The sequence below is a fragment of the Perissodus microlepis genome, chromosome 7 (assembly GCF_051167445.1).
Source record: "Perissodus microlepis isolate ML-2025 ecotype Zambia chromosome 7, ASM5116744v1, whole genome shotgun sequence".
NCBI classification, from domain to species: Eukaryota; Metazoa; Chordata; class Actinopteri; order Cichliformes; family Cichlidae; genus Perissodus; species Perissodus microlepis.
In genome coordinates, this window is record NC_140467.1 from 26239058 (window position 1) to 26260139 (window position 21082).

General features: G+C 41.0%; 1 protein-coding gene across 1 annotated transcript in view; it reads right to left on the reverse strand.

Moving 5' to 3' along the window:
- The window catches only part of aass (aminoadipate-semialdehyde synthase), a 69835-nt gene that overhangs the window by 3018 nt on the left and 45735 nt on the right, over positions 1–21082 (reverse strand). Inside the window, exons 14-20 of the mRNA XM_084934410.1 lie at positions 7475–7596; positions 6325–6454; positions 5949–6059; positions 5414–5522; positions 1347–1487; positions 1083–1250; positions 355–450 (exon numbers count right to left, since the gene is read on the reverse strand). Of these exons, the coding sequence (XP_084790536.1) occupies positions 355–450; positions 1083–1250; positions 1347–1487; positions 5414–5522; positions 5949–6059; positions 6325–6454; positions 7475–7596 (877 nt within the window). The remainder of the gene's footprint in view (positions 1–354; positions 451–1082; positions 1251–1346; positions 1488–5413; positions 5523–5948; positions 6060–6324; positions 6455–7474; positions 7597–21082) is intronic.

Sequence of the window (21082 nt, forward strand, 5' to 3'; positions counted from 1 at the left end):
AGTTCTGAGTGTTTTCAGAGAAAACCCTTGTTACATCAATCATCATCAACCAGCTTTTGATTTCTGATAAACACAACCCAAACACGGAGCACTAAGGCTCCTTTTTCTTGTCGAACAGATAGCAGATGACAAATATTGTCTGCTGTATACTCTCATCAGTGCCAGAGTGCCCCGGCTCACTGCAGCCTTGATGCTAATAAACAGCAACTGTAATAGGCTCTACTGCCACAGTCAAGAGCTTCAAAGCAGCTTGTTACATTAAACTGAATGACAGAAAGAAGCAGGGTGCACTGTTAACTGACTATTTTCCGCCCACATCTTTGGATGCTTTTGAACACTAAAAGAGGTTCTTACCCATGAAACTGGTGATGAAGTGTGCTGCAGGATGGGACTGGGATCGCTGTTGATTAGACCCAGTTTAATGAAACCACTCATGGCCTTCGAGAAACCCTGAGTAACAGGACAAGAACGGAGGTGACCAAAAGATGTTAAAATAAATTGGGTTTCAGGTTTAATCAGGGGATTATGTTACATGGAAGGAAAAGGTTTTAAATATCTTGCTGAGTGCTGGATATTTGCAAAGTTACATGGACACAGAAAAATGTCTATTTTGCGCACTTCGAGATCACAGTGATACCATTGCTGTGCACTGATTGGCCACGCTGATGATTAATGTAGGACTTGTACTTCTGTATTACAAGTTAAGTTTAAAGCTCATTTTGTACCACTGCCAAATCTGTAGTGAGATTTAATGTTCTGGGCACTTATTACTGATGTGGCTTTGTTTGGTTAGTGTTAACTGATAACTCCATCCTCGTATCTTAATATGGTCACTCCTGTCTTCAAAAACTAACATGGTAGGTGCCAAAATGCTAACACTGAGGTGTCAAAATGGGGAGTCCAAAACCCATGCATTTCAGAGACTATTTATGCCTTTTATAATCAAAGATAATTATAATTTCAATATTAGATTATTACAGATTATAATTATAATCTAATATTGAATTTAATTATTTCTTAAGCATAATAAATTCTGTATAGCAGTTGTATTTGTATGTGCAGTTTGTCTATGTGTGTTGTACCTTAAAACGCAGAGTTCCTCTGATGAGCGTGTGTGCTGTCTGGATGCCGTATGGCTCAGCGTATTTAGTGCTGTCACGATTCGGAAATCCCTCAAGGTTGAAACCTGGAAAGAAATCCATTGGAGTGGTGGAATCCATCAGAGAGCCACCAGGTGGGACATTTATCACCTCAAAGAAAGACAAAAAAATCTTATCTTTACTGAAAGTAAATAATAATAAAAAAAAAACATATTAACAATTTATGGTCTTTTGAGACATCCATACCTGGTTGTCTTTGAGAAAAATAGCGGGACTGATAGTGTTGAGGAGGACACCATATGGGCTCCAGCTGAACTTGTAACGAAGAGGATTGTCTGAGCACTCAGGAGCAGGAAGACCACCACAGAATGAGCTGTAGGACTCCACCTAAAATGTATTCAATGTATAAAGAATGATCAGACAGCTACACAAAAATGCAGCTAAAGCTACTGTTGATATGCAGAAAGTACTTAAAATATCTAGTAGGTGGTATATGTTAGAGTGACCAAACGGAAGCCACTACTCAGTAAAATGCACAAGGGCCCATCTTGAGTTTGCCAAAAGGCACCTGAAGGACTCTGACCATTGGAGGCAAAATGTTCTGGCCTAATGAAACAAAGATTTAACTCTTTGGTCTGAATGCTAAGCTTCATGTCTGTTGGAAAACGTGAATTTAATATTTTTTTGAATAAGGCTGTAACATGACAAAATATCAAATACGTAAAGCACTGTAAATACTATCTGGATGCACTAAAGTGTATTTATAATGATACCAACAAATGTAATTTTTTACAGAAATGTCCAACAAAATTGTCCAAGCAAGGAATAGTTGTTAACCAGCAACCAGGTCACTGGCGGCCAAGGATCACTGATACACATCAGGAGAGAAGGCTGGCCCGTTTGGTTTGATCCAACAGACGAGCTACTGTAGCTCAAATTGCTGAAAAACGTACTGCTGATTAGAAAGGTGTCAGAATACAAAGTACATCACAGTTTGTTGCATATGGAGATGCATGGTTGCAGACCAGTCAGGGTCCATGCTGAGCCTTGTCCAGTTTGGAAAATGCCAACAATGGGCACCTGAGCATCAGAACTGGACAATAGTGAAACTGAATAATGAAAGACAGTGGCCTTGTCTGATGAATTGCATTTTCTTTTACATTACGTGGCTGGCCGGGTACATTGTTTACCTTGGCAACACCTGGCACTAAGATGCATATGGGAAGAAGACAAGACATGGGAGCAGTGAGATGTTTTGGGCAATGTTCTGCTGGGAAACCATGGGTCTTGCCATCCATGAGGATGTTACTTTGAAACGTACCACCTACCTAAGCATAGTTGCAGATCATGTACACCCTCTAACCAAAACAATATTCCTTAATAGCTGTAGCCTTTTTGGAGCAGGATTGGTTTAAGGAGGACAAGAACGAGTTTGACCCTAACCCTAACCCTCAACCTAATCAAGCTTAATAATCTGTGGCATATGCTGGACAAACAAGTCCTATTTATTCATATTTTTTAATACATTATATTATTTATATATCATAATAGTTGCCTTAAGGTGCTTTATATTGTAAGGAAGCTACAATTATGCAGAGAGAACCCCAACAATCAGATGAAACCCTATTAGCAAGTACTTGGCAGCAGTAGGAAGAAAAACTTTATATTAACTGGAAGAAACCTCCAGCAGAACTAGGCTCAAGGAGGGTCTAGCCATCTGCCATGACCAGTTGGGATTTAAGGGAGTGCGACAAGACAAAAGACACGCTGTGGAAAGGAGCAAGAGATTAATAATAACTAGTGATTAAAGGCAAAGTGGTGAATAAACACAGCGAGTGAAGAAGAAATAATGTTATGCCTGATCAGTGTACCAAGTAATCCCTGTGATCTAATAGTTCAGGCTTTAATCTGATCCAAATATTCAGCTTCTAGTTTTTTGCATTTTTGGCTCTTTGTGATGTTAAAGAGAGAGGATATTCTTACAGGGCTATCTCAAGCAAATGGCTATCTGTGAGCAAAGAAACCCAACCTACCTGCTCTTCAGTGCGTTTTTGTAATAGGAGTTGCCAATCAAAAGCAGTGTTGGGCAAGTTACTTTGAAAAAGTAATTAATCATAGTTACTAGTTACTTCTTCAAAAAAGTAACTGAGTTACAAGATTCTAAAAGTAATTAATTATTTGAAAAGTAACTACTGCGTTACTTAAAAAAAAAAAGTTTAAGCCTCTGGGGTCCAAGGGTATAATTGGCCATTTTAAACTACTTTTGATGTTTCCTCTATATTACACCTTTAAAAACTATTTACTTTGCCTTGTTTGGTATCATCCTTTTCAGCACAACCTCACGTGTCTGAATTTAAAGTTATGTTTTCATTTTGACATACTGTATTAACACAATTGATCTAAAATCAGACAAAAAACATAAAATCCGAGTAGAAAGTTAAATTTTTTACTGTAACAACCACAAACATGTTTAATGAATCATATTTCATTTCTTTAAATACAAATATAAATTCACAATTTTAAAATCCTATGCACAAGTTTTGCACACAACAAAGTTATTTGCAGCCATTTACTTTTTACCCCTTTTTTTTATAACCATTTCAAATTATTTACATAACAATCAGCGGTTCTGCATTCAATAAGATGCCACACAAATTATTTGTGCCACTCCAAATATTTCTGTCCACTATAAAGGAGAACATCACAGCCTGATACCTGCAGGTCTGACAGCAGCAGGTGTATCACTCCTTTTTCTACCTGGAGACAACAGGTTCATTGTTCTGACACACAACACAAAACTATCCACAACACTACACACAAGACAACACATTAACTACACAAGACAACACATTAACTACACACTCCAAACACACTAAACGTCACAAATCTCTTACATCTCAAAACTCGCTCTTTCTCTTTTTCTGCTCCCTCTCTCTCTCTCTCTCTCTCTCACTGTCACTCCTAAAACTTCCCCCTCTTCCTAAACAACCAAATGTCATGTTGCCATATCATTTTTTGATTGGTTGACATGGTGCATTTTTCCACCAAAACAAACGGGCTGTTTTTTGTTTTGTTTTTTTGGTCATAAGCAAAGAGTGCTTGCTAGCGCTGTCCTTAGAAAGTAAACATGACGAAACTATTGGGGAAAAAACACGTGTATATATTGTTTATCATGACTCTGGTTTTACGTGGCCTATCAACACAATTGCTTAAAGATGTAGCGCCCAGATTACTTACAGCTACTTCCGTGCAACTGATATGAGATGCAGTAAACTGAACACAGCTTCAACCGTCTGTTTGTTGAAAAATAGTAACGGACCGCATTTTCTTGTTATTAACTGTAACGGCGTTGTAACGATAGGAACAGTAATTAGTTAGATTACTCGTTACTGAAAAAAGTAACGCCATTACTTGTAACACCATTACTTGTAACACCATTACTTGTAACGCCGTTATTCCCATCACTGATCAAAAGAGAAGTTTAAACGGAGTATGGTGTTACGGAGATGAGTTAAAACTGCTATTTCAGTCTGTGGTTAAACTTAGACTAGACAAGTGCAGCCCCTAAGTTAAATAAGATTAGTCTCAAAACCTGAATGAGGCAAAGTCACTGTAATAAAGTTCACAAATACAAACATGAAACTGAAAATGAGTATAATAGGTCCACTCTAAAGGAGTAATAGTAGGTAGACAATTTTCAATTAGAGAACATTTTTTTTTCCTACGGTCTCTGAATTCAGCAGCACCCAAACATGCAGGCAATGTGAAACTGTGTGATCCATAATTGGTTAGTTTATGCTTAAAGAAAATCATGTGTGGAAACAAACCTGACAAATCAGTGCTTACAGAAAAACCATTGGATTCAGCTTCCACTGTATGCTGACTGACTGAATGATTGCATGAATAAGCAGGTCTACAGCTGTTCTTAATAAAGTTAGTGACAATTGTATTTATGTATCTGTCAAAGTCTGATCAGGTTAACCACTTGATATGACAGAAGCTGGCATGAATCATTAATCTTGAGTTATGTCTAGTTTTAAAGTGTTCAGTCTGTCAGAACAATATTGGGTTCAATTTGTTTGTTTACATTACCAGTTTCTAAGAAAAACAAAAAACAAATTCCAGTTCAAAAACTCCACATTAGCCTGTGTCTGTCTGCTTGAACTGAAACCTGTGTGAAACTCAGCATGTGTTAAACATAAAACTTTCCATGTTGAGCCATAGTGTGACTGTCCATGTGTGTTTGAACACTGTTTATATGGCACACATACAGGTGCCAGATTTTCTATCTCAGTGTTGCAATGTTGACTCACAGTGCAGCTTTCAGCTTTGGCTTTGTTGATACACTCCATGGCCAACATGTGGTCGATGCCTGGGTCCAGTCCCATCTCATTCACGATCGTGATCCCTGCTTCTTCTGCACTAATACACACAAATGCATTCAACATGTAAATATGCATTTTCACTTTTCATGACTATATTTCTTAATAATATTAGGGGGGATCTTTTCTGTTTTATTTTATTCTATTTTTGCTATGCATTTCACTTTCTTATCAAAAGAAAAATAAGAAAATTTCCTTATAAAATTCAAAGTTTAAACTTTAAAGTCACAGCTTTTTATCTCATAACCTTCAAACATTTAGCCAGTGCAATAATTATGTGACACATTAACAAGAAACAAGACTAACATTTGCCTATACATTTGTGCATCCCAAATCCTATGCATATGTTTTACAATAATTTATTAATACTGCTGAGGATGATGTGCACAGATAAGAAAATAATAGAGAAACATTTATTGAAAGTAATCCTGAATTCCTAACAGACTTCTGTGGACTTGATCATTACCTGCTCTGCAACGCCTTCATGGCAGGACTAAGGTAGCTGGCTGTCACCATGTTCACCTTCCTCTTTATACAGTGTTTGGCGATAAGCGGATGGAACGAGTAAGGCAGCAAGCTGAGGAGAAGATGAAGGGGTTGACTTAAGTATAAGCGGACTGATATTTTAATCTAATAATGTAATGTTAAATTGTAAAACAGTCCAACAATAACTGGGCTCCATTAAATTACTTTGGAGATGAAATGATAAAAAAATAAAAAAGAATTTGTTTTGTGGTAATACATATTGTGGTAAAGTATTCATCTGGAATAAATGAAATCATTACAACTTTACACATTACTTAATATTTGCCACCAATGTTATATCTGTCCTGCTGCTATACCTGATGACCAAGTCATGATCTCTGACCAGAGAGTCTAGGTGTCCTTCTTGGCTGCTGACATCCAGCATGACAGGGATGGTGTTGGGGTATTTGGCTGCCAGCTCCTCTGCCTGGCTCAATAGCATCGATGCTAAATGCAAACAAAGAAACAATAACCACTGTGACACATAATTTTCTGGTCTTTGTCAACTTTCTCAGTTTCAGTTTTTTTAAGACTTTAAGTAATGTACTCTTTACTGTGCTTATAACTGTTAATGTAAGCCACTCAGCTGGACTCAGCTGGAAGTTTGTGGTGTCTTTGTAATCTAGGCCATTTTAATGCAATTATCAATGAATATTGTGGCTCAGGGTTTCATTTATATGTTAGCTCAGTTAACGTGATGCATTGTGCTACCCAAGCTACCCAGAATATATCCATCTTCTAGATATAGTCAATGGCACTCATTATTATAATAATAACACCAAGATACCTAAAGTCCTAAGTTGGACAAGAACCCCCATGGTAAGATTTACACTTTAAGGGTAGTGTTAGAAGTGTTTTATCACTTTTACTAGAGCAATATGATTTATGATAAACTGTATCTAAGTGAACTTCCTCAGGCTAAAGGAATAAGTCACAGTTAAGCTTCTTAAAGATGAAAATATTTAAAATAGCAATGAAAGTCCTCTGACTCTCAGCCAAACTGCAGAAGTAAGTCTTCTTGGAGTCCAACGTGGCAACAGAAATCTAACAGGCTAACCAGCATTAAGGTTGACACCAGTATACTGATGCAATGATTTCACTCTGTTGATCTCCAAAGCCCCAAAACAATTTAATCTCAGTAGAAGTACATACATCTATGTTAAGAGGGAAACATGGTCAGTCAGTAACCTGCACTGCTTACAGTTACCCTTTGGCAGAGTTGAGTAAACACTGACTAACACTGTTCAAGGTTGTGATGTGTCCATTAGATGGGCTATACAAATCACTCACTCCTCATAATTCTTTCAAAGAGACCAAACTAACCCTTAATAAAAATATTAAACATTGACCTTTGGTTTCATTATTTATCTGAAAATGATAAACTTGACAATAAAGACTGACATGAATTTTAATCCCACAAAAGCCCAGAACATTTCAGTCTTAATAAAGTTTAACAGGCAAACTCACCCACAGTGACCTGGGTGCCCTGATCACGGGTCAGATACTCCACAACAGGTCCAGACACATATCCTGAACCCAACAGCAGAACTCGCTTCATGCCGGCCTTCTTCATGATCTGAGTTTTCTCCCTTAAGAACATCAGACAGGCTGGGTTATTATGGTAAAGCATGACAGCATTTCAATTTCTGAGCCTCCAAGTGGGAAAGTTACATACTGAACTCCACAGATTTGAGTTCAGTACCTAAAACATGAGATTTCAAAAACTGAAGCACAGCATACCTAGGATATCAGATATGGATATTTGTTGCAAATAAAAAAGGAACACCAGAGATGCAGTTGATGACACTGATTCCTTGCTCATTCATCTGTTTGCACTGATCATGTTTGCACTGATCACCACCTGCACTCATGTATATATCTATCTACTTAGCACTTTTAATTCTTATTTTTATGTCTATTTAAGCGTTATATGACAGTATGTTTGCACTAAGTACCGCAGCAATTTCCTAATGTTGTAAACCTGCTCAACATTTGGCAATAAAACCCTTTCTGATTCTGAAAAAGTTTTAGATGACGAAGCTGTCAATACAATTCCGTCATCTTTTGTCAGTCCCATTGGAGCAGCGTTTCAACGCCTCTCTCTGTCTCTCGCTAGCAAAGTTGACCCAGACAACAAAGTAAAGCTAGTTTTCAGCTACGAGCCCGACACAAACCCGACGTATTAGCCAGAGGTCCCTTTACTACGGTTCGGAGCCATGGACCTGTTTTATATACGCGCGGAATAGTTTTCTATACGAGATTGCTGCAAAAAGTGCAGCCTTACCTAATGTCCACCTACTGTTACTCATTTTTATTAAGATTTTAACATCTAGTTGGTATTGGTATGGCGAGTAGCCTTCAGTAATAGTAATAAATCACACAGCAATAGTACATTCATGTAGTTGTAAAGTATTCAGAATACATTACTTCTATAATCTTTGGTGGAATACATTTTAAAATTAACCTTCCCAACACTGTCAACAGGTTAGCACCTCATACCACAGTGCAGCAAAAGCAGTCTCATGAGCGCTGGGAGGGACAAGCCCAGAGCCCAAAACAGACAGTGCAGGAGATGACAAGGTTAGTAATTGTATGGTGAAAATTATACTTTTAGTTATCTTGATTGGCAAAAGAAAAGTAAATACAAAATCTGCTTCTCACATATAGGGTATTTCCAAGATTTTTTTTTTCAAAACTTCTTCAATTTCTTTCATTACAGCTGTCCTGTTGACCCACAGTGAGAGGCATCATTTCACAAACACCAGGAAGACTGAAACTCATCGCCGGGATCAAGCAGGGCTCGTGACCTTCACCAGCAGCTCCCTCACAAGAAGGATAAACCCAGCATTTCATGAACACTGATGGAGACCTTTGCTTTGTGTAATGTTAGAAGTGCTCAGATAATCCTCAGAGGGTCTGTACTTTTACATAATATAATAGCTTTAAGTCCTGTAGAAAGTTAAATATATGTTGTGCTCTCTGGTTACTCTGGTATGAATGACTCTGAATTACTTTATGATAAATAACACACTATTGTCAAAAAACAGTGAAAGAATTCCAGATCACAAGTTTTTAGTTCAAATACAAGTAACAACCTTTGACTTTAATCAGGTTTTATTTAATTGTGTCAGAGAAAACGTGCTCTTCATGTAGCTGAGTACATTCAGTGTTTAAAACAGAAGTTGTGCAGGTCTGAGATCAGCAGTTTTCTGAAACACCAAACTGAGGTCCTGTTAGTGCTGATGTATAGTGACACAAATACAGGGGTGATTAATCCTTTTGACTTTTTGTCTTTAAATTTATCAATAAAACAGCTGCAGCTTTCACTGACAGCACATGTGGTACTTTAACCTTTGTACTGTTTTCATCAGTTAATTTTGGAGTTACTACAAAGATTGACGATATAGGATCATCTGTCTGCTGTCACTGGGTGGTGCTGAGGTCTGAATCTGAGGACGGCTCCTGTAATCACAAACAGAACAGAATCATCACAAACTGAAATATAAAGTTTATCTCTCAAATCTGAAATAGAGCTGATCCTTCTCTGTCCTCACACACTCGGGATCTGAAGTTGTTCAGTCCTACAGTTCTGCCGACAGCTGACATATGAGCTGTTTATTTTTTATTTGTTTTAAAGGCCTTATATACTAACACATTTTCTAATATCATGTTTACCTTTGAGTTGTTGATGCTTTATAAATGGACATCTGCAAAGATGAGATGATGGAGCTAGGTAGCTAGCTAAGGACCTAAATTACGGATTAGCTTACAAACACATTTAACTTACCAAAAATAATGCGGTGGGGCCTCAGGTCCTCCTGTCCGGTAGTCCAATTTACTGAAGAACACCTCAGGCTGTCACTTTGAAATAGTCGGTAATGTAAACGCTGGACCTCTCAGCATCTGCCATTCCCGAACAGACACGTGCAAGTTTGTCCGTGACCGCAGCCGCGTCGTCAGTGTTTTCTCCAGTCATTGGTCAGCATTATAATATATGCAAATACATGCGGGTCGGAATCCCCGCCCCCCCAGGCGTGCCCCTGACGCCAAAAACAGTGCCAGCAGAGTGAAACTGAAAAATGTTTTGAAACCGAGAAATGGATTGAAACTGAAAAAAAAATTGTAAGCGAAAACAAAAAAATTACACTTTTAATTAATTGTTTTTCACTATCAATTTTTTTTTCCGGTTTCAATACAAGATTTTTCAGTACATTTATTTCAGTTACAATATTTTTTTTCGGTTTCAATATTTTTTTCGGTTTCGTTTCAAAGTGGCATCGTTCTGATTCCATAGTCTTTCCCTTTTCACGTAAATGGCCTCTATGTTGTGCCATCCGCTTCGCCAGAGGTTGGGAGAGTATTCCAGTGTGTACAGCTGATCTGGGACTGCTGCAATGATCTGGTGTCCACATCGGATGGGAGGTAAGCATGGGAGGAGGCGTTGGATTCGGGGGAGGGAGGGTGATAGTGAGGGCGTATCAGTATCAGTGTACATCAGCGGTCCCCAACCTTTTTTGCGCCACGGACCGGTTTATGCCCGACAATATTTTCACGGACCGGCCTTTAAGGTGTCGCGGATAAATACAACAAAATAAAACTAGTACCGGTACCAAAAAAAAGAAGATTTAATTCATAACACACGTGAAAAGACCCAGGAAAACAGAGTTAACGATAAAAACGATAACAAAATAACGCTGAAAACCGATAAAAACCCTGAAAACTATACATTTCACACCTGAGCCTCAACTCTCGCGGCCCGGTACCAAACGACTCACGGACCGGTACCGGTCCGAGGCCCGGGGGTTGGGGACCGCTGGTGTACATGTTTCATGCGTGTGCATGTGTGTGTGTGTATCCCGTGTTCAGCTGAGAGAAAGTGTCACCACACCCGGTTAAGCGAAGGTCAACAGTCTCTGTAGTGTTCTGTTGCAGAGTGTAGCAACTGTGGTTAAACACCAAGCTAAACCCCTGTCAATGAATACACGAGTCCGAGTAGAGGTGACTTTTTACTCAGAATCTTCATTTGACAAGCGGTGAAAACTGTGGTTGAAAAGAAATACAGAATAGAAAAAATGATCGTGTTTACATAAATATTGTATCACGAAATAACTCAAAATATGACTTTACATCTTCGTGTTAGCTTGAGCAACAGTAATGATCATCAAAAGGAATGCCTTTTTTAACATGTACATATCAACCTCCATGAATCACAAATAAAATATAATTTTTAACAAATACCGCTATTTATGCCTTTTTAACACCTTCATCATGAAATATATACACTTACAGCGTTGCCTGAACGATGTTCCCAAGTGGATGGCTGTGGATAAGCCTCAGAGCAAGACCGCATGTCACTCTCCCTCTTAGAGCAACCAGGATGAGGAATTAAACAGGAAATGAAGCAATACAGGGAACCCACCAGGAAGTGAGGTTATTAGCAAGTTCACCTTCAAAATTAAATCTTCTTCACATTTTTAACTCTTTTTACTGTTCTTTTTAACTTAAATACAAACAAATTAATTATTTTAAAGCAAACATTAAAGATAAATGACATAAATGCCTTTGAGGCATCACAGTCTCCAGTGGATCCAGGTGGCCTTGAAGGAGGTACAAAGAATTCTGACAACAATCCTGTTATCATGGGAAGAATTTGTTGTTCCAGTCAGCTTCAACCTTGGTAGGCCTTCAGCTGGCACCAGGGGGGCCGCATGAACTGAATGTTTGGGTTTAGTGTGAACAATTGCATCCAATTTTTACAGTTGATCTAATGTCCATCACTGGCAATGTTCCCTCTAAGCTGCGCGCGTGCGCACTGCTGGCATGGTCTCTGCGCACAGAAAAAAAATCTAACCTGAATTGAAATTAAAATTAATACTTTAACAATTCTGTTTTGCAGTGTTAGTCAGTAAGTGACTGGCTGCTCCAGTATGGGATTAGAACGATGCCACCTTATCCCACAGTCCAGCCAATAATGCGATTCACATTCGTTTATACGCAGCTAATCAACGTCGTTGACAGGCTATGACAGCGTCCTTATGTGCCGACACCGGTGTTTTAGCTAGCAAACCGGCTGATGAGGAGTGAAGCCACGTTAATGACAACGTGTACAACCATTGGAGATGTGAGCAGGACAGACGGAACAATTGACGGAAAAAGTGTGGACTTTATACCAGTTTTTAAATTGTGTTGATAGGCCACGTAAAACCAGAGTTAAGATAAAAATATGCAATGTTTGGTTTTCTTCCTGAATACTATCGTTGTTTATATTTAGTGTGGGAAGAAATGGTAAAAACGGGGTTTTATAAGGAAAACGCTCAAAAGCTTGTGAGCAAAAACAAAACCAAAAAACCCCACCCTTTCCTATTGGTGGAAAAATGTACCATGCCGACCAATCCAAAAAATGATATGGCAACATTAGGGGTGCAACGATATTCGTATCGATATTGAACCGTTCGATACAGTGCTTTCGGTTCGGTACGCATATGTATCGAACAATACAAAATTTTTAATTTATTTGATCAACTTTCCTTCTGACGATGCTGTCTGTGTTGAGCGCTCAGTGGATCTGCGCTCGACAGTGCAGCCTAGGCGGAGTAGTCGAGCGCAGATTCAGTGAGCGCAGGGCAAGCTAGCGAGACAGAAGTTAAGCTCTCCTTGCAACATGGCAAATTGAACCTCCCCCACCCTCATTCAGATCTGGCGTTTGGAACTATTTTGGTTTTCATGTGAAGTATGACCCTGAAGGTAAGCGCGTCATGGACAAAAGTAAAACAGTATGTTGGATGTGCCACGCAATGCTCAATTACATGGGTGGGACCTAGTGTGTTAGCGCAGTTAGCTCGTTAACGTGTTGGCCGTCCAGCCCCACGCATGGGGCGATCCGCGGTAGCTCGTTAACGGAGATTTGCCGTGTTGTGGCGTTAATGTCGTTTCAACGAGATTTACGCTGACAGCACTAGTGGGAACACAACGAATATGACTGCACATTTATGCTGACAGCATCCTAGTGCAAAGACAAGTGGAAGCAGAGAAAAACAACAAGCGCGCATGGTACAAACTTTACCCGAGTCATTTAGACAGCCGTTAGCACATGATTCTCCTTATGGGGACCTGATATGTTTAATATGCTGCTGAGAGTATACCCCAGAAGACGCTGTTGTATTGCTTATAATGTTTGCACTCCGTGCTTACTGTCCCTTGTGGTCCACCGTAGTGGCAACGGGGAGTGTTTGTTTTTACGGAAGTGGGTGTGTTTTATGTTGAACTGAACGAGCGGCAATAAAGAGAATGGTGGCTCACGAAGCAGATTATGAATACGTTATTCATAAGTTTGAGACAGAACATTACATGGTGTCAGAAAAAATCGAACTAAACGCCCACTGACAGAGCGAAATGGATTCGTCGGGAGTTCCTGCACCACGGATGGACTGGGATTCAGCCAATCTTCCCGATGCCTGGCGGAGGTTCGTACAACATGTGAAGCTAATGTTTAGCGGCCCGCTAAGCGGCAAGCCCGAGGAGACCCAGTGCAGCTATCTTCTTCTGTGGGTAGGAGAAAGAGGCAGGGACATTTATAACACATGGCAGCTATCTGATGAAGAAGCTAAAAAGCTGACCACATATCTCGACAGGTTTGAACAGTACCTCATGCCGAAAACAAACACCATTTTCGCCAGATACAAGTTTAATGAAAGACTCCAAGGTGAAGGGGAGTCATTTGAACACTTTGTGACCGAGTTAAAGTTACTCGTCAAGCAGTGTGGCTACGTTAACAGTGATGAAATGGTCCGAGACAGGATTGTCTTTGCAACCAGTTTCCCACAAGTCAGAGAAAAGCTTCTGAGCCAAGGGTCAGATTTGACTCTAGAAAAAGCCATAGACATTGCACGCTCCTATGAGATCGCACGAAAGCAACTGAAAGCCATGGTTGACCCACACACGAGCCTGCAGGGAGCAGCGCCCGCGCATGCAGTATCCGCTAAGCGCCAGAGTACGCAGCAAAAAGATAGGAGGGCACCTCATCATAATAAGATGGGAAAAGTGTGTGGAAGATGTGCACGAGCACACAGTCAGAAGGAGGAGTGCCCTGCAAAAGGGAAGAGGTGCAAAAAGTGCAATAAAATGAACCACTTTGCTAAAGCATGCCGTTCACAAACACCACATCAACCCAACCCAGTGTACTCTATTAACCCTGACACTCCAAGCGATGAAGCGGAGCTATTCATAGATTCCATAACAAAGTGCAACGAAGGGGAGGCCGATGAACAGGCTTACGCTGACGTAGAAGTAGGCTCACTGCATCACACCGTGAGTTTTAAGCTTGACACAGGAGCCACTGCTAACGTCATCCCTGCCCGATTGTTTAAGAAGTGCTTTAAGCAGGTTAGCTTGGCACCGCCCACACGCACACTATCTGGCTATGGAGGAGAAAAACTCAACATCAAAGGCACATGCCAGTTGAAGTGCAGGTGGAAAGACATTCACAAGATGCTGACTTTTGACATAGTAGACACTACAGCACCCCCCATCCTAGGGCTGAGAGCATGCCTGGATCTAAACCTAGTCAAGCTGGTCATGTCAGTACAGATCACAAGCGTCATGGAGGAGTTTGCCGATGTGTTCAAGGGCATAGGGAAATTCCCAGGAGAATGTGACTTACACATTGACCCAGACGCCATGCCCGTTGTGTGCCCCCCATGGAGGATCCCTTTCACACTGCGGGAACGACTTAAACGGGAGTTGGATGACATGGAGAAAAACGGCATAATCGTCAAAGTAAAAGAACCCACAGAATGGGTAAACGGACTGGTGGTCGCGGAGAAGCGTAATGGGAAGCTCAGAGTGTGCCTCGATCCTCGCGATTTAAACAAAGCCATCAAAAGACCTCATTATCCGCTTCCAACATTGGATGACATCACACCAAAGCTGGCAGGAGCACAGTACTTCAGTGTCATGGATGCTCGCTCAGGCTATTGGGCCATCCAATTAACCACCAAGTCATCGCTTCTCACCACCTTCAACACGACCTTTGGCAGGTACCGTTTTCTGCGCCTTCCTTTTGGGATAATATCAGCACAGGACATTTTCCAAAGGAAAATCGATGAGACGTATGAAGGGCTCAATGGAGTGGCAGCCATCGTGGATGACATCCTCGTGTTTGGCAGGACAAAGGAGGAACACGACGAGAACCTCCGTGCCATGCTTGAGCGCACAAGGGAGCGAGGAGTACGTCTCAATCCAGAGAAATGTGTCATAGGCGCCACAGAAGTGAGTTACTTTGGACACAAACTTACCCGGGAGGGCATCCAGCCAGACCCAAAGAAACTGCAGGCCATAAAGGACATGCCACCTCCTGAGAATAAGAATGAGCTTGAGACAATCCTTGGAATTGCGAACTACCTGTCCAGATTTGCACCACGACTATCAGAGGTGAACGCACCGCTGCGTCAGCTGCTCAAATAAGACTCAGAGTTCATCTGGGATCAGACCCACGACAGAGTCTTCCAGCAAATGAAAGATCTCATAACCAGAGAACCAGGCCCCATACTGGCATACTGCGACACGACCAAGGAGCTACGGCTACAGGTAGATGCATCGAAGTATGGTTTGGGAGCTGTGTTGATGCAGGACGGACACCCAATAGCATATGCTTCAAAGACACTGACCCCAACAGAAGTCAACTATGCACAGATCGAAAAAGAGCTCTTTGCAGTGCTGTTTGGATGCAAGCGTTTCCACACCTACATATACGGCAGGAGAGTCATTGTCGAGTCGGACCACAAGCCGTTGGAGCGCATACTGAAGAAGCCGATCTCTGTAGCCCCTGCACGTCTGCAGCGCATGCTGTTACAGCTGCAGAGGTACGACATAGAGATTGTGCACCGGCCCGGAAAAGACATACCTGTGGCCGACACACTGTCCAGGAAACCATTGCTCGACCAAGACAGCACGCTGAGTGAAGGCATGGAGGACCAGATCCACTCAGTGATAAACAGCCTCCCAGTAAGTGACAAAAAACTCTCAGAGATACAGGCTGCAACAGGATGCGACCCGCAGCTCACCCTGCTGAAGCAAACTGTGCAGGATGGCTGGCCTGAGGACAGAAAAAAATGCCCTAAAACCCTTTTGGACTTTTGGAATTTCAGAGATGAAATTTCACACTTCCATGGCATCATCTTCAAAGGTGACAAAATTATAGTGCCAATAGCCCTAAGAAACAACATGCTGGAGAGAATCCACACTGGGCACATGGGGATTGAGAGGAGTAAGCAGAGAGCAAGGGACGCCCTCTTCTGGCCAGGCATGGACAAGGACATAGCTGCCACGGTGGAAAACTGTTCCATATGTCAGGAGAGGCGCGCGGCGAATCCCAAAGAACCTCTCATCCCACACCAGATCCCTGAGAGACCATGGCAGGCAGTGGCCTCAGATCTCTTCACATGGCATGGACGGGACTACTTAGTAGTTGTGGACTATTACAGCCGCTACTTTGAGGTCGAAAGGCTATTCTCTACCACTGCAGGGTCCGTCATCAAAAAGCTCAAGGCCATATTCGCCAGACATGGTATACCAGAGAAGCTTATCTCAGATAACGGCCCACAGTACAGCTCTCGAGAGTTCAAGGATTTTGCAGTCACATGGGACTTTGTCCACACGACCTCAAGTCCTTTGTACCCACAAAGCAACGGCCTTGCCGAAAGAACAGTCAAAACGGCTAAATCAGTTCTGGATAAAGCTCATGCTCAGGGAGTAGATCCCTACCTGTCCCTATTGGAGCAAAGGAACACACCAGTCGACGGCTTCAGGTCACCCGCGCAGCTCCTCATGAGTCGACGTCTACGCTCAGTGCTTCCCATTACCGGATACCACCTGGTACCTCGCATCATAAGCCCGACGGTTGTGCAAAAACCACGGATGGAAAGACAAGAGCATCAGAGGCGTTACTACAATCGCAGCGCCGCACCACTACCGAGGCTGCAGCAGGGGGACCACATTCGCTTTCAGCACGAGTCCGGAGCCTGGAAACCGGCTGTCATCATCCGACCTGCAGAGACTGCCCGCTCTTTCGTGACCCGCACTGGCGAGGGACAGACTATACGGCGTAACCAGCGGCAACTGAGAGGCGCCAAGGCGTCACCGGCACCTTCAGCACCAACATCCGATCTGGTAACCCAGCCGGATAGTGCAGCTCAACAACAAGCAGAGCCCCTGTCGCCATCTAGAGACACTAAAACACCAACCATGGACACTAGCCCTGCACTGACCACCAGATCAGGACGAGTGGTCAAACCGAGGGTTATTCTTGACCTGTGATTGTAAAGGGTGTAGGCGGATCGCTGCCCTGAAGGAAAAAAAAAAGAAACATGTCAAATGTCAATGTACTAATGAGTTCATATCCCGTGTTGCATTGTTGTTGTTAGTTTTATGCCACAGTAATTTTACACATGACAGTGTTGAAAAAACTGTTCCTTATCCTCATGTTCAGGATGTTCTATTTTGAAATGTATACCAGCTGTGTCACTGGCGGACATTTGAAAAAAAAAAAGGGAGAATATTGTATTGCTTATAATGTTTGCACTCCGTTCTTACTGTCCCTTGTGGTCCACCGTAGTGGCAACGGGGAGTGTTTGTTTTTACGGAAGTGGGTGTGTTTTATGTTGAACTGAACGAGCGGCAATAAAGAGAATGGTGGCTCACGAAGCAGATTATGAATACGTTATTCATAAGTTTGAGACAGAACATTACAGACGCGTATAGTATAGCTTTTATTTTGGAAAGAGCCATTTCTCTGTAATAAACTCTCTTTTCCAAAGATGAGTGATTCCTCGATCAGATAGATTTATTTTTTTTATTACTTTGTTATTTCAGCAACATTAAATTTAAAAACTGTACTTTTGAGTTAAAATATATATTTATAATTTTAATAAATGACAAATTAAAAAGGCATGAACATTTTTTTTTGTATCGAAAAAATATCGAACAGTGACACCAAAGTATCGAACCGAACCGAACCGTGAATTTTGTGTGTCGTTGCACCCCTAGGCAACATGGTATTTTGTTGTTTAGGAAGGGGGAAGTTTTAGGAGTGACGGCGGTGTTTTGAGATGTGAGAGATTTGCGACGTTTAGTGCAAATCTTGTGTAGTTAGTGTGTTTTGTTGTGTAGTTAGTGTGTAGTGTAGTCAATAGTTTTGTTGTGTGTGTCAGAACAATGAGGCAACTGCTGAATGTTACAGGTGTTACAGGAGTGATACATCTCCTGTTGTCAGGCCTGCAGGTATCAGGCTGTCATTCTCCTTTATCTCATAGTGGACAGAAATTATTTTTTGGAGGGGCACAAATAATTTGTGTGGCATCAAATTTGATGCAGAACACCTGATTGTTCTGTAAATAGTTTGAAATGTTTATTTAAAAAAACGCCTTGGCTGCATTTTTAGGTAAACAGCTGCAAAAACTTTGTTGTTTGCATAACTCAGTTACTTTTTTGAAGAACTAACTATATAATTAATTGCCCAACATTGGTCATTATATACTGTATTTTGCAGACAGAGTTACAGGACTCTCCCAGACCACAAACTCATGATCATAATTAAAGTCAGAGCTTTATATATGAAAAAAAACAAAGGAAAAAAAAGTTGTGTTTTCAAAATTCAAGTTATTTTTACTGTGTTAACATACTACACAGGTCATGAACAAGATTCTTTTTAAATTTTCGTTGTCAGTGGGCTAAAGCAGTTAATTAAAAGTAGCTAACATAAATGTAAACACTGTAATTTGATTATTTTAATAAACCATGTAACTTGGATGGATTCGATGCTGGCGTGACCACAGTGCACACGTCCGCTGTTGCTCACAGTGGTCCAAGAGACCGCTCAGGGAGTTTGTGTGTTTGCTCAGACACACGAAAAATTAGAGGAAACATTGATGACTGGTCACCAATTATCTCAATTCCCGTTGTTCTTCTCCAAGATGTTATCCATATTGCAGAGCCATGAGTTTCTCCAAGATCGTATCCATATTGCGTTCAAAACACAGTCTGAGTACTCACAGCCCTGCCTATCATGTCGGCCAGCCTTGTGGGATTTTGAACAGCTATAGCCACTTCTTGTTCTTCGATAAGCCAGATCCGAGCCAGCTCCAATCAGCCAGAACTCTGTTATCATGGTTCCAAATTGGTAGATGTTGTTCATTGTCCTCCATCGAGAGTGTCGCCAGACACACAACGCAACCGACCATCGAGTATCTGGCAGCAAACGTCTCCGCAGGACAATCTGGCTCTCCCAAGCCCAGCAAGGTGTCAATTCCGTTACGGGAACAGTTGATCAAATCCATAATTCTTTAGGTTTTAGAGAACAAGACTGAGAAACTCTTTGAGGGGTAGAGTTAGAAGAGACTAGACAAACAGACAGAAGCAGCAGCAGGGAAGATAAGGGAGGGAGAAGGGAAAGATGCGTCCGCCTCCTCCGAGAGTCAAAGAGGGTAATGTGTAGAAAGGTTTGAATCAATGTCTTAGTTATTTACAATACAGTGTGTACAAAGTCAAAATGGCAGCAATAGATAGCAAACTGTATGACTGATGAAGAATTGGACAGAATTCAGACAAGAGGAAGGCTAGTAGTGGAGAAAGTGGGTGAAACATGGGCAAAAATAGGTAAAAATCCTGGCGGCCACCAGTGCTTCTCCTCAACCTTTGCTTAATGCAAGCCAATGATTTGATCTTTCTAAATGGAGTAAGACATTTCCACAACCACAGGATGTATGTTTTCCATTGTGATTGTTTAATGAGAAGGGTTATTTAGGGTTCAATAGCCCAATTAAAACCAATCAATCATAGCAATAATTCTCCAATGGGAGATCATTTGTTTAGTTAGATCTAGGTTGGTACTTTTCTTGTCAGGCAGTGCATTTTTGTTTAAATTGGAAGTAAATAATAAAAATGTCAGAAAGTAGCATTTATAGTACATTATATTATAATGCATAATACACAATACATTAACTGTTAGTAAGATTTAAAAAGCCAGGTAACCTATGAGTATGCCTCATTTAAATATTACTATGTATATTCCTTTTTATGTATTTGGGGTTTTTTTTCTGTTTTGTTAAAGGAATCTCTGGCATCATAAAAGTAGTGACTTGTGATAAAACAACGTGACAATGAAAGCCATGCTCTGGAAAACCCAGAGTAGGACTTTTAATCAAATTATATATCCTTCTTAAAATATCTGCTAGATTCAGTAAAAAAAATCAGTTTGTGATTTTGCAGGCAGGATCCCCTCAACATTACACCAGCACCACCACCAATATTATTGGATGATTGAGGCACCCAGAGTGACCTGTGGGATTAAGATCCCATCACCCCCCTCAAATCCCCCTGGAGTCAAACCCGTGGGCTTGTTATCGCTGGCCTAATTGGAAACCGCATTGCACAAATGCTCTAGCCACAGCGGGACTGACTGTAGGTCTGCCTGGCACTTGTATTCTTAATTAAAAAAGAAAAGGCAGACATTCACTCAGGAGGATTACCCCCTAAGTTTACATATCTTAAGGAGCCAAATTCAGTCAAAAGGATTAAAAATTTGATGGCATGGCTTGTCTCGAAAAATTATACTTAGGATCAGTTAAGAAAAAAAACTCATCAGGTCTTAGAGCTGGCCTAAATATGACCAAATGGAAGGCTTTGGTGACCATGGATTCACTGAGGATGGTGAAAAGAGGATGAGATCCCTCCAAGCAAGCTGTTCCTACAGCCTTCGAGAAAAAAATGCATACAGTCTGATTGTTAATGATTAATAAAAATATTCATTGGTTAAACGTTATCTGTCGATCTGTCAATAGATCCAACAAACACATTCAAATATTTGTAAATACAACTCTTGCGAACATGTAAAAAAAAGCTAAGACTGCAGTAAAATAAGCAAATCAATTACAAATAATCAACAGATCTGAGAAAATAATTAAAGCAGATTTAAAACCATTCCTAAATGCTATATGCTATAAATGTGATTTCCCAGATGACGAATGCTAAATGTGCCAATGATTATATTTTCATGTTTTTGAGAAATCTCCTTTATACAGA